The 15,712-nt window shown below is 38.6% G+C and overlaps 1 protein-coding gene across 1 annotated transcript in view; it reads left to right on the top strand.

The window, feature by feature from the left end:
* The window catches only part of GRIK3 (glutamate ionotropic receptor kainate type subunit 3), a 494,196-nt gene that overhangs the window by 448,813 nt on the left and 29,671 nt on the right, over positions 1–15,712 (top strand). The window contains exon 12 of the mRNA XM_075264498.1: positions 14,938–15,056. Coding sequence (XP_075120599.1) covers positions 14,938–15,056 — 119 coding nt within the window. The remainder of the gene's footprint in view (positions 1–14,937; positions 15,057–15,712) is intronic.

Raw genomic sequence — 15,712 nt, 5'->3', positions numbered from 1 at the left:
GCAGCAGTGAATTGAGATGTACTAGGCATAGCTATAAATATAGTGTGATGTACTATTTAAGTAACGCGGTGTTGTCAGACAGTTAATTGCACATATTGTACAACACTTTTATTATTATGCCTGTCTAGAAATACAGTGCAGTGAAAAATGAAAGAGCTTCTCTCAATTAACTAAGAGATATGCCGTATATCAATTGGATGGAGAATTTGAACAATCCAACAAGCAAAAGATTCCGACCTCTCCCCAGAGATGTCATTTGTTCATGAATAACTATTATTCATTCATACTTTCTCACTCCCAGTCCTCTGAACATTATTTCCCGGTGTCAGGGCAAGAAAGACAGAGGGGAAAAAGTAATGTGTTAAATAAGAAATCATATTTCTACTTAAACCTACCATGAGATGGAAGGAGCCTGAGGGTGATTGTCAAACAGCCATGACTTCTAATATACAACTTGCATGGGTAGAAGGATTGAACATGGAGTAAATGTCACTTCATTATGTCTCCAGTCTGGTTTTAATGGGTTTTACAAGCTTTCTTTCACTGTGCTTAAGTTGCTGCGTTTCAGCTTTTAGAATATTCTCCTTGATTTGATTTTGACGGTTGATTCTCACATTTCTGAGACCAGTTGTATGGATCCTGACTTCCCTTTGATCTATTTGTGCTCAGCCACATTTCGTCTCTTTAGTCGAGGAAAAGCTCTAACACTGAAATAGCTTGGCAGACTTCTCCATGCTAATTGATTGTGGCTTGGAAATCAGCATTTCTTAATGAATAGATATAGTACTTTCAGAGTAAAACACTTATTGCGTGTTTCATGTATCATTTCATATCATGGAATTTAGATACATTTTTACTTTATTTTCCTTTGTCATAACTGTAACATCATTGGAGATCTGAATTTCTAATAAAAAAGAGAAATGAATGAAGAATCCTTGCTAAGGCAAAGGGTTTACCCTTCTGGAAAGTGATATGGAATCCCAAAATCCTAATTTAGAACTGCATACTGTATATATGAGAAAGTTAGTGATATTGTGAATTGTGCCCTGGAGCCATAGTGCCATTTTAGTGCAGGTAGTTAGATTTTGTGTAGTATAACGTCAGCCTACATTGATCTTTTGTATTGAAATAAGAAACTAGGCAATGAGTCATAAGAAATGCTCCTTGAATTCCACCTCCTTTCCTCTCAGTTTCAGATTTTTACATTAGGATATCTTGCTAAAACTGGAGTAGTCCACAGTTGTAATACCATTCATTTAGATTCAATAACAACTAGTTTTAGATTTGTTAGTTCAGGGTTAAAGTTAGACGCAAATTACCCTATATATACACAACACATACATGAACAAATTTGCGACATGCTAAATGTACAAGAATAGTGTTGTATATTCTTGTTTTTTAGTGTTCCCACTACAAGTAACAAATCTAGGAATTTTAAAGCAGCTTTGTTTTATACTACCAGCAAAGTGAATGAGATTTCATTAATCTCATTCACACATTGAAGCAAAAAAAGAGCTGCGGAAAATCAAAGCATTTATAGTTTATGTTTAATCAGTTTTTATTGAAAATTTTAAGTATAACAGGAAAAGAACAAAATAACATAGTACATAAAGGCATGGGGGCGGCGAAAGTGATATAGAGAGCAATTAATATAAACCAACATAGGTCAGGTCAGAGGTGACTAATGAGTCGGAAAAGACAGTTGGGAGTGGAGACCACAGGAGTCTATAGCCCACTAATAAGATGACAGGTCCTCATATAGTAAGACAAAAGCAGCGCCACCAGTGTCAATACAGAGGGGGAACAACGGAAAAAATAACGATAAGACAGGGAAAGCAAGACAAACAAAAAGTTGCACAAAAGTGGGAAGAACCATGGCCAAAGGTATGGCAGCAGCAGGAGACAAGTATCCCAGAGGGTGATCAAAGGGACATCACCTGGGTCATGAGAAAAACTTGGGGAACTCTTCAGACTCCAGAAACAGTACCCATGGCTGCCAGAGAGACTCAAATTTGGAGGAATCCAGGGAGTCCTCCACAACCATGACCTCTATTTTTCTGATTCCTGTAAAAATTCAAAAAAGGTAGATGCAGCAGTTGACCATATTCCAATCAGGACAGAGGAATATCCCAGTAGGAGGCACAAAACTGTTCAAGAGAGGGAAGGGACGGGTTCCTGGCAACCATGGTCAGTCTGACATCGTCACTACTATGCCAGCATAAGAATCTATCAGCAGAGCAGTCCAGGGGAAACATAGCAATGTTCATAGCAATAAGACTTTAGCAATGAGGGCTCCAGTACTTGTCGCATCCCAGATCCTAAGAAAGTTTGCCGAAAGAATGTTTGTTTAAGGCAGGTAAGGAAGATGGTCAGAAAACAATTCACCCTTTCTTGAGACCCACTGCTTATCTGCACCATGGTAGTGTCAATAAAAGAGGCACAGCAAAAATGCATAGCGCAGATGAGGGATATATATCAGACTCCAGCAAGGGTGAAGGTGGCAAGCCAGAGAACGCAAAGTCATAGTAATGTTTATGAGTGTGATTCCAGGTATGTAAGTATAGCTCATCCAAATAAGCGCAAAGTTTCTCCCTTGCATTAAGAAGCTCAGACAAGTAGATTGAGAGCACGTTTGTTTATGCACCATTTTGATGGAGTTTATCGTAGCCAGCCACTAGGTCACTCACGTGGACCTCTCCTTTTTAAAACATGCACCGTATTTAATCAGAACACCGTAGATCATGCATTTTAGTGCCTCTCATTGCAGCAAAAGAGAAGTCGGGCATGATGCAGACCAAATTTGTGGATTGTGGAGCTTATGTCAGCCTTGCAAGTGGTATCTTTGAGCAACCTGTCATTCAAATGCTAGGTGAATGGATGAGGAATAAGCCCTGGCACCTCAAGGGACAAGAACACAGGGGCATGGTCAGACTAGAGAGCCGAGTCAATCTGAGCCTCAGAGAACCAGGAAAGAGCATAATGACACCAAGAAGTAATCAATTTGGATATAAAAGTCATGGGCAGGAAAATGGTATATGTAGTTGCAGTGATGAAGGGGGGGTGCATGATCCGCCAAACATTCACTAAGCAGTTATTATGAAGCACAGTATAGCATTAAAATTTTAGCTGAATAATTGGTAGTGTGAAAATGTTTCTTTGTGCCATCCAGACCAGATACTGCAAGGAAGGTTATTTTGCTTTACAACTTCTTGAGCAGCAAGTGCAAATTGCCAATATATATCACCAGAAAAATTCCCAGTGGGCAACCAATAGGATATGGAATATTGGCCAGCCAGGGCATGCTACCATCCCCGAGGTCCCTTACCCTAACTATTGTTGTATAGTGCAGCTGGTGGCCTCTGCTCTATACCTTTAGAGTGGAGCAGCCAGGCATCACTGAGAGTACTTGTTAGGCAAACCTCGTAAGATTTGTTGAGCTAGTTTCACCAGTGGTTTCATTCAGACCAAACAGGTCAAAAACAAAATGTCTCTTCTGCCCCCAGAGTATAATGAGCATAAACATATTAACAGTGTTACTCACTTCTGCTGGACTCTGGAACGGATGTTCCAGCTTCTTCTGGTCTCAGAGTCATCACGAATAACGTCAGATGTAACCCACTGCCCTGATTTTTCTTCCCATTGTTGATGCTGAAAAAATAGAGCAGTACTCGACGGTGTTTAAGCTTGAAGATTTCTGCCTCAAATTGCTCTTCATTTTCAGCCATCTGAACTTAACCTTTATTGGTTAAAAGGCAATGAGTTTACTTACTTGTTCATGGATTAGTATTCGTTCAGTTATGGGTTTAGCAGTAGACAGCAGAGTTTATGTACTGTAAATACAAATGGTCACCAGAGATTGAATTTTAATTATTTTGGCTGGCTATTGGTTATGAAACACATCCAACATCATCCATTAGCTAGGAGACTGCCACAGGTATTTACCATAGGGTAATCATCATTATCACCAACTCACCAATGCATCACCTTGTCCTGACCCCACCCCATGGCCTGTAGGAGGATTGACAGAAAAAGAAACAGCCATACTTTCCATACTAGGACTATACTACAGGAAAGTGACCAGAACGTTATCTTGGAACCTCCTCCTACTAACCTCACACTGTGGTCCTTGGTGGTGACTGTGTATAATATTAAGTCATTAGGCATCTATACATGTTTTTACACGGGGTCATTATAGAAATGGTCTCAAACTTGTTGCTCTCCGGCTGTTGCAAATTTATGACTCTTAGTACATAGCAAGGAGATCCATAGCTACAGTTGGAGAGATACAGGCAAGAGTCCACTGAATGAATTTCTGTACATCTGTACTGTTGGGGTCATAATAGCCCCAGAGCTTATGTTGTTGTAGTTTCAAATTAAATAACAGGCCAAGATCGGCTGCCGCCATCTTTGACCTGGAGAATCAACACAGACACATGGTGGTCGTGTATCAAAATGGATTCTGATTTATTGTTACAGAAAGTTAGCATTTATACAGACAAAAGCAGGTTGGACTTTGACGTGATTGGTTATACATAAGCTGTGGCACATGACTATTGAATAAGGTCTGCATCTCATTATTATACTCCAACCTGGGATGACCTTTCTCATGACATACAGAAGAATTTACAATATTTATGTGTAAACCAACATTTTACACTAATTCTAGATGTATATATCACAGCACGAGAGATAATGATCACATGCTATCTGTCCAGTCTGGTCTGTGGCTAAGGGTCAACTGGTTATAGAACCTGTTATGAGATTCTCACCACAAACAGATAAGGAGTTATAACCCAACCATCAACATTCCACACACCTTATCCCCTAAAGGGGTCTCTTAAACTCTAAATAGACATCCTTATGAAGCTTATATAAGAAAAAGCTTACAAAATGGCTGACAGAATACAAGATGAAGATGTTATCCTAACAATTCCCCCATTTTGAGATAATTGGATACAGGAATTCATATTTAGGTACTTCAGTGACTTAACGTCTACTGCTGGACCTTTCCAGATTCCCCTCATATGTTCCTGTATTCCAAATTAATCTCAATCATAGTTCTGGCCTGTTATTTTCAGTCTGCTTTGTATTTCTCAAACAAAATAAACATAAGCTTATTACTGCAACTTTACTGACATTCACTTGCTTATACTATGTATCACTACTTCAAACATTTTCTGTTGTGTTATGAAAACAGCTATATAACATGACTGAGGCTAATATGGGGCTATGAGTACATATCCTACAGTCTGACACATCCAAATCTTCATTCAAGATCATATGATGTTTAAAGAAAAAAAACTTATTGTCCCACTCATTGTCAAATGTTCTATGCAGGCTTATCGCCAGAATAATCTATAACAGTAACATTAGGAGAATCTTCATCGCTGTTTGTGTAGAGACTTCTTTGCAATGTGAAGCATGGATTCAGTTAGGCTTTCCGTCAAGTCTCATAGAAGTATTAGTAGTTAGCAGCACTTGAAGGGAATCATCAAATCTTGGTTCAAGAGGATTTCTCATGTGTCATCAATCTCTTGGTTCAAATGAATAGGTCCCGTCCACTAACTTAAAATCTGAGAGGGAGGAGAAAACTCAAAGCCATACATTAGTCAAATGTTTTTGCCAAGACATCACATAGTCAGTCAGTACACCATAATACAACCCTAACCTAGGGTCTGACCCAAAGAAAGTTTGCTATGGGCTAAAACCAATTCTTCTGTCAGGAGGGTACCTTACAGAAAATACAAATACAAGTGACACACTACATCTTCAGTATCTGCAGCCCGTTTGTGATGGCTTTCTTCACCAGATATGCCCCAGGCCATCCTGAAGAGAAATCACTATACACACAAGCACGTACTTATACCATATCACCTTTAGTAGTTACTAAAGTTATAGTTATAGCATATAGTTATCCTGCAATCCCTGGAGCAGGTACAAGGGCTCTGGGCATGGCTCAAAGACACTTTTCATTTACCACATGCCATGCAGGCTCACATATATCTGTCAGTAGTGATACTAAATCCTGCAGCCGACCATCCTCCGCTCACCAGGTCACACATGGCTACTTCTACTCAAAGAAACTTTTCACTTTGCATGAACTCTGCTCAATCCGAAATACATACATTATTTTATTCATTATTTCACCTGTGAAATGTGTCCCTCTATCAGACTCTATCATCTCAGGCATCCCCCAATCTACACACAAGCTCAGATATCAATTTCTTGGCAGTTACCTGTGTCGTTGCTCGGCTGATCCAACCTGAGAACAAAATCCACACAGACCAACACATTTGTACGTTCAGATTCAGGCAATTGTATGTAATGGATACAGGGGTTTTGGTGTGCATGCGGTGTGTCTTAACTACCTGCCCTGGATTGTGTAGAGCACCTATGTGAAATGCTTTTACGTGATTCCCTGCAGCCCTTCCAAAAGCTGAGGCAAACTATAGTTTACCCACTAATGACTCCATGGCATTTCAAGAGGCATGCACCTTACCGTGGGCCAAACCAGCCATTTGGGGGTATCTATCCCCCATTTTCACATTCTGTTCACATTCTCTGGCACCAGCCTTTGTCCATTTCTCAATTTCCTCCCCAGTCACCTTAGAGTACAGCCCCTTGGGGTCTGCTATTTTTCTCACCTGGTTGAGACCCTTCCATGGTAGTAGCACCGCTGCTCAATCAGCCTTCTAATTTCCAATACTCTCAGGGTCTCTTCCCTTTGTGTGAGCTCTGACTTTCACAATTGCCAACTGCTTACGGAGCAATGTGGCCTCCATCAACTGACTTACTAAGTTTCCTTTCTTAATTGGTTTGCCCTGTGCCATCAGGAAGTTCCTGGACCTCCATATTGGACCATAACCATGTGCAATGCCAAACGCATACCTGGAGTCAGTGTAAATGTTTTCTGTGCTATCAGGCTTCTATAAGGCTAGCCTCTTATACTGACATGTGTGGTGGAAGGGCTTCTTATACTATGGTGTCATGTATAATGACTACAGCATACCCTGTATTCAAATTTGCCTTTTTCTGTTAGGTACCTGGAACGTCCACAAACATCTCATAGTCAGGATTCTCCAATGGGGCATCAGTGACATGACTGAAGCCGCCTCTTCTGAGAGGGAGTTTAAAAATATCTCATCTACTAAATATCTCATTATCTACTCCCCCCTTTTGAATCATGAACTCCTACTGGTAAAAGAGTTGCAGGATTCAAAAGTGAAATAACGCTGAAATGAGATGTTTTGAAGAGAAAAGAAATAGACATCTGTCTATCTGTGTGAGGATTGCATAGATGTCATGTGGTTTGTATACCACCAGGGGGTGGTCTAGGACAATGTCTGAGCTTGTCTCAAGCAGGGTCTGTACGGAGAGTACAACCCTTGCACAAGAGGGCGTTCCCCTTGCAACAGTATACAAATGTGTACTATAATATGCCTCAGGACTGCAGTAGCCTGTCCCTCCACCTCAGTAACATAGATTTGAAAAGGGTTTCTGATCTGTCAGGCAAGCCCTTGTCAAACAGGTTTTTACAAGCCCATTCACAGTTTATCTGATCCATGGCCAAAAAGGTATGTAACTGAGCATGGGGGGGGGGGGGGTTTGGCACCTGCAGCTCTCTCACCACTATGGTCTGTTCATTTGAAAGATGTTTCGTACTTTTGCTCAGACAATGACCTAAAAAAACACCTCCTTTTTGCTTACAAAATTGCAGCTTGTCTTTACTGGCCTTACAACCGTTCTGGTAGAGGAAACACAGCAGGTTCATGTCTGTCTATCTGTGGCACAAAAAATAAAAATTAAAATTATCAACATATCACAATAATATTCACTTAATCTCCCATAAAACATTTGTCTAATCTTTTTCATACACTGGTGGTTTTTGCTATCACTACCTTTGTCTAATTAGATTTCCAGTGTCTCACTTTTAAGCTATACAGGACAATACAATACTCTATTTGCCCTCAGCAGATATACAATAGAACTTTTGAGACCTAATTAAGACACTAATTAAGACACTGTAGTCTAAGGGTACAGCCATTGTAAGTCGCTGGCTGGCTAAAACTTGCCAAACCTGTATTCAGACTTATTTATACAATCCTAAGTAAATTCAATTCTCTACAACTTCTAATTATTCCAGAATTACAACTAATTCATTAAATTCTCAAAATATATCAGCAGAGAAGGCAAAAACTTTAAGGGATCAATCTATCTCCCCCCACCCCCGTCATAACAAGAATTTATACACAAAAACACATTACAGAACAGATATCCGAGTGCCTTCTGATCTACTTAGTCAGATGTCTATCACCTTGTAGCAAACAATGCCGCAGAAATACCACTTTTGTTTTGCAAAACTACGATTTATCTTTACCTGCGTGTACATATTAAGATAGCTCACATGCATTGCCTACCCCTTTATGATGCCTAATCCCATATCAGAAGGATCAATCTGAATAGAAATGACCAATAACATTTTACAAGTATTAGATACAACTTTTTCACAAAATAATTCCCGATTGTTAACATTCATGGGTTTATAGTATAAACTCATAACCAATAAACACCGAGTACCTAGTACAACACATGTAACCTGTACATATAATTGACATACATATGGGCCCATTCACTTTCCATGCAAACTTCACACTGGAGCTCCAGACACACACACATCCATTGAATCATAAAGAACTTGTCAATTTTCATATATTTTGTACAGTGATATCTCACTTATTGTCTCTTTTCCTAAAAATAATCACAGGGTTAGTTATAATTCCTGCACAGCTGAATACTGAAGAAAAATAAACAAAACATGTGATTTAGATGCCTTCGTCTTCTCCTCAATGTGTATATCACTGGAAAATAAACATAATGATGATTATCTAAAATTTATGACATTAATCCAATTCTAAAGACATTAAATATGATTTAAACAGCCAATACTGATACCAACATTACATATTAATATTTCTGTGCAGTCTTCGAATATTTCCATGGCAGACCCCACTCATCTAGTTGCTACAGATGCTCAGAAACTCTTACACTATATCTGAGATTTGCCTTGAGGGCTGACTGCAAGACTTTTTGACACTTTACTTTACAAGATTCCAATCAAAGTTTTTTACCACTGTAACACATCACAATAATCTTACACAAAGTCAAATACTGGTTAGAAACAGCTTACACTATACAGTTCACTTAAAATTAAACCATATATTCCTAATTCTCCATACATTATACCAATGATGTTACATTGTATCACTCATAGCTGAAATCTTAGCTACCTGTCGTGTCTCCCCTCCCCCCTTCTGTTGAATCCTAGCAAAACCTGTATCCTGTATACCTCTGCTGTGGATATACAGAGGACAATAGGAGGTGGTGGTGGGGGGGAGGCCTGACATTCATTGTGAATTATCCTGACCTCCATTAGAGACACACAGGAGCTTCTGATCTTTTTCTGCCATTTTTCCTTGCATAAATGCTTCAACAATCATGGTGTTTTTCAAAGCATTATAGACCTGATTTCACCCAGAATCTACTACCTTGGTGAGTGGTCTGCCACAATATACTTCAGCGGACTCTCCCTATATCTTTATCTAGTCACCACTCATATATAGTGCTAACATCACAATGCAGACCACATTTAATCCTTTAGCTGGACTGTGAGTGGGTGCTCACTATACAGTCCCTTATACTAAGGAAAATATACAAACACTGAATACCTTATTTCTGTAACCATTCCTTACTTAATGTTTATCCAACTATCCAACATCTTATCAGCAGTTTATCACCTCCTTTTCTAACTGCTCTTTCTTTAAACTATCTCTTGGGTTGATTTCCATACCGGCTGACTCTGCACTCCTCCCATTCTGTTCTTCAATTAGAGCACATATCCCTTTGTAACTTATGTTCCTGTATCTGTCCTGCATGATCTAATCTCCATTGGTTCCCAAAATTTACTATCAAACAATCCTATCTTAGGAACCTCTGCTCTCTTAGGGATTATTTATTCTTTTTTTTTTTTTTTTTTTTTTCTCGGGCGGCAACTTTTTCTTGCTCTCTCTCTCTCTCTATTAGTTCATATAGGGTGTACCCTATCTCAGAGGGTCCCTTCCCCATACTAGCTGATGGCCAGTCAGCTGTGAGCTCCCACCCCTCTAGGGCAATTAAGACAATAGAGGGTCACTCATGACTACTCGAGGGTCATACATATTTCTCCCCAGGGTCACACAGATCACTCTGGGGGTCATGCCGACTTCTCTTAGTGGGATCTCCCAAACAGTCACTCTGTTTTCACTGAACTAATCTCTAATGTACAAGTTTCCGGAATCTGTGCTCAAGGCAAAACCTATTCCGAACACCCCTGAATCTTTGCACGTACTTGCGCGGATTCTACTCAGTCCTTAGTGCTTAAACAAGGACTTTTCAATCACTCAGTATTAAGGATGGAGACTGACTCTCCCTTCTATGCCTCCCTATACACTTTATAACAGATGTATCAATTAAATCACAGCATGGACAGTATACAAAGAATGAGGTATAACATTTCCCACCCCCTTTACAGACAATATATTCTTTTAGGTTCTTTGCAAAAAGCTTGAGCTATCTATATAAGGAACATATGCGTTTACCTCACACTCGGACAAGAAAACAAAAGTCCTTAGAAACACAGATCGGATTGGTAAGAAAAAGTTCTTACCTGCAGCGCTGACTTTTGTTGGATCTGTGGTCCCAGGAACTTCTGTAATCACTGGTTGTCCGGGGGATCAGTAAACCGTCTCCTTATTTCTCAAGCCGCACGTTGGAAGCGCCAATTTCTGTTGGAGTTATAATAGCCCCAGAGCTTATGTTGTTGTAGTTTCAAATTAAATAACAGGCCAAGATCGGCTGCCGCCATCTTTGACCTGGAGAATCAACACAGACACATGGTGGTCATGTATCAAAATGGATTCTGATTTATTGTTACAGAAAGTTAGCATTTATACAGACAAAAGCAGGTTGGACTTTGACGTGATTGGTTATACATAAGCTGTGGCACATGACTATTGGATAAGGTCTGCATCTCATTATTATACTCCAACCTGGGATGACCTTTCTCATGACATACAGAAGAATTTACAATATTTATGTGTAAACCAACATCTTACACTAATTCTAGATGTATATATCACAGCACGAGAGATAATGATCACATGCTATCTGTCCAGTCCGGTCTGTGGCTAAGGGTCAACTGGTTATAGAACCTGTTATGAGATTCTCACCACAAACAGATAAGGATTTATAACCCAACCATCAACATTCCACACACCTTATCCCCTAAAGGGGTCTCTTAAACTCTAAACAGACATCCTTATGAAGCTTATATAAGAAAAAGCTTACAAAATGGCTGACAGAATACAAGATGAAGATGTGATCCTAACAGTACAATATATCATGCATATGGAATTATCTTCCCTTATCCAGTTGCTTTGTCTCATCTTTTATCTTCTAGTTCTAGTCAGCTTCTATGTTATTAAGAAAAGACTGTTGAGGGATGACCATGTATTTCAGTGTATGAAAAATGTATGTCTCCTAATCCTAAGTATCTGTTTTAAACATAAAATATTGAGTTATGTAAATGAGATGTTACATTTTTATTATTTAGTTCATAAATACAATAGAGGTAGCTTTACAAGGCTGCTAAACACAATGCATTATGTACAATATCATAAATTAGACATCAAGATCCTTATGAGTACGGTATCTGAGATGTTCTTTGGCATGCTCATTTAATGAAAATTAGTCTCATTTGTTGTGTCTTTAGAACGCTTTCACAGTGTGTAACCTATGTGACTCAGCTCACGCATTTCTTCCTTAAAAGCGATATAACAGCAAATTCCCACTTGGTAAAACCATTTTTGAGCATCTCCATCCTTACCCCTAATTATGAGCTGTGAAGCTGAATTCTGATTAGTGGAATTGGATGCATTTCACGTAGCAGTTTATCAATACTTTATACTTGGTTCTCGAGGCCTCAGAAGTCTTTCTTCAGAGTGCTCTTCACAGCATAAAAGTTTTATACCTTTTATCTTTGATGCAGTGTGAGAGTTAGCCTGCAGTTCTGTTTGCTGAGTGACTTATTCTATCTATACTGGAAGGGGTGACATTGTATTAATGACACTTTCTTTGATCCTCAAGAGCTTAGTGCTTGTGACTGGCAGAGGTCACTTCATCAGTGCAATCAACGCAAGGTCACCTCTTGAGATTATAGCAAAAAAGATTTCTGCAGCTGCAAAGAAAACAGGATGTCTCACAGTATTCACTCACATTATGTGGTATTTATACTTAAGGAATTAAACTCGCAGCTCAGGATGGATATAACACCGAAGTACATTTACACATATGTCCATGTGAAAAAGATATAGTTGGTAAAAAATTGTCCATGTTACATATGGCAATTGTCATATGGTAAGGGGTTGACCCAAGAGTTAATATACTCTGTAAGGCCTGGTTCACATGTGTGTTTGGTATTTCATTCAGGGAGTCCGCTTCGGGACCCCATGAATGGAGTACTGAACGCATTCAAAAGCGGTTAGCAGAGAAACCACACGGACCCCATAGACTATAATGGGGTACATGTGTTTTTCGTGCAGTGTCCGCAAGAATCATGTGGACAGAAAAGTATTGCAAGCAGGACTCCCCAAACGGAATACCAAACGCAGATGTGAACTAGGTCATAGACTTCACAAAACACAATTTTTTAAATGTAATTATTTTCAAAAAGCTTTAGCATCCAGATAAGTGTGTGATATGGTGCCATCCGCTGTTGCTTTATCACTTATTATACTGTCCGCCTAAAGTATCTAGTGCAGGTGGTCATCCTGGCTCAGTAGTTCAGACTCATTACCCAAGTCCTCTTGAATGTGGGTGGTGCAGCCTAGGGCATGCCATCAATGTCCAATAAGTACAATTGGCACTTTGAATGTGAAGTGCGCCTGAACCTCCTTCAGTGCCCTCATTGCCGTTTAGGTCAAAGGCCAAATATATGACCACAAAAACCACAAGTAGTTTCCACACAAATAAAAGTGCATGGCAATTTCCTAACAGCATTTCATTCGAGCATTCAAGACTCTACTGATTGGACATTGATGATACGCCCTAATCATATACCACTAATGTCTTTACTAATCTAATAATCCTACTTTCTATATTATTGTGTTTCTTTTGTTTATTACTATATAATTCGTTGGTTTGAACTTTGCATTTATCATTGGCCATTTTGCAAGGTTAACAATAGTGATGGTAGAATTACGTAGCTCAAGTTACCTCTGGAATGTTGAGAAGGGCGATCATTGCTCTCCTATTAAGTATTGGCATAATGCTGGAATTATTGCTTTATGATCAATGTCCAACCACTTCCTCCTCCTTCAAGTGCATATGCGAAAAACTACCATGCATTTACAGATGGTATCGCCCTTTTATAACAATTGTATGGCTAGAGAAACATAAGCAATATAATAGGCAGATTTTAGAATACGTGCACAATTCCATACTCATATGGTATTGTGATGTCAATGTCAGAATTATTAGAGCTCAGTTTTTCTACAATAATGTGTATAATTTGACATAAAATGTAATGAGTATGTGTTTTTATGTTTGGTGGCATGCACTGACTACCATCATAGGGAATAAAAAGCATTAAAGCATACAGTACCCATTGTTTCATTAGGATTTATTGAATAACCTGTTGTGTGTGTACATGAGAAGTAACAGTATCATTAGTCATTTTCGGACTAATATTCTGCAGTTATTTTCTGTAGTTTTCATTTTTCACTTAGTTGGTGGGAGGAGACTAGCTAAAATACACTCCACACAGTGAGTAGAGGAAAAAGTCTCCGGACCTTTCGGAACATATATAGAATACTGACCTGCACTCATGTTAATAAAGTGCTTTGGTTGTAAGTCTGGATTCTTTCTGTTTATCTGCTTAATCCCCTCTTTTCCATAGACATCTATAGCCATGAATCATGTGACCTGAACAGGGGTGGATTATGGATACCATGGACTCTGGGCTGTTCAGAAAATGCCCCCGCCCCCTTCACATCCATGATCCTAGTGACCGAATAATGGCCCATAATGGCCCTGTACAGGGTATAACGTAGCAAAATCTATAAATAAAAATAAATAAAATAAGGCAACAACAACAACAAAAAAAAGAATGCTAATACCCATATGTTTAACCTACGTTAAAAGAAAGTGATGCTAAAGAAAAACAATTTTAAGATATCATTTAGCAACATTGTGTTTTTAAAAAATGGAAAAATATTTTGAAAAAAGACAATTTTTCACATTAGCTAAATATTTTTTCAGATATCAATAAAAAGAAAAAAAAATGTAGAAATAAGAATGGCAAAAAAATAAATCCCTAAGTATCACTGAAGTTCATTCAAAAACTTCTAAACTAAGAAAAGCCTCAAAAAGTGTCTGGTTATGAACTGAGTAAACCAACCTGGTCATGTGATTAAAGACAATGGAAAATGTTCAAGCTATGGAGACATATTTATTTATTTTGCCTACTTATATAGGGCCATCATATCCTGCAGGGCTTTATACATATTGTCAACACTGTTCCAAGTAGGATTCCAAATCTAAATTCTCTATTAATATGTCCTTTAAATTGATGAATTACCTTAATATCACTAATTTTACATAAATACTTCTAATTTTTCAGCATAAGAAGATGCGAAATAGGAATGAAACTATGGATGTAATACAGTTATGTGGTCCATAGTACTTGCCTCTGTATTCTGCATATAAAGGCATATATGATCACGTGACATAATGTGTTGGTTTCTATTGTCTTGTGGTGACTTAAAATTAAAGAAGTAAGCAAAGTGCAATCCTATAACCACATATTGCAGTAAGTATCTTTTCTTTGTATTTCCTCTGCTTCAGGTTTAGTCCTTATGAATGGTACGATGCTCATCCATGTAACCCAGGAACTGATGTTGTGGAAAACAACTTTACCCTGTTAAACAGTTTTTGGTTTGCTGTTGGTGCATTAATGCAACAAGGTAAGGAATTATGTCTTTTGTGACTTTAATTTTTATGTTCTTTCATTTCTTCTAAACAAGAGGTTTGACATATTTTGACAGCTGGGAGATAAAGAAGCAGTCACTCTTGTCAAGAAAAAATATGTGCAAGAAATAATGTTGTCACCTACTTGTCACTAAACACAGAAAGAAACTTTTTTATGCTTTGCTGTAGTTGAAAAGAAAAATATATTGTGTATATATGTGTGAGTGTGTGTGTGTATGTGTTACCTCCAACCACTAGCAGTTCAGTACTACATATAGAAAAAAGTATGCAAAGTGCTTTATATTGTAACACAACACATTTTACTGTACATTTCTAAAAAGTGAGCAGCTAATAACCTAAAAAAAAGTTGAGGAATGTGAGGAGCCGACTTTGTGATCATATGTCTAATGTTTGCCTGTTCCCTTGTCAGTTATAACAAGAATAAGACAAGCCCAGAGAATATTAGCAATGCCGTATGAGTTCTTCTGAAGAGACTGCAATTTATCAAAGTGTAAACCCCAATGTTTCATACTTCATCAGGTACCTGAAGAAGGGGACTGTAAGGGCCCGTGCACACGGAGTTAACACAAGCACATTTTAGCATAGTACACGTGTATAGAATATACGTGTAAGAATAACACTCCCATTGACT

This window comes from Leptodactylus fuscus, chromosome 2 (assembly GCF_031893055.1).
Source record: "Leptodactylus fuscus isolate aLepFus1 chromosome 2, aLepFus1.hap2, whole genome shotgun sequence".
Classification (NCBI taxonomy): Eukaryota; Metazoa; Chordata; class Amphibia; order Anura; family Leptodactylidae; genus Leptodactylus; species Leptodactylus fuscus.
The sequence above is the reverse complement of the archived record's forward strand: the minus strand, read 5'-3'. Positions and strand labels throughout refer to the sequence as shown.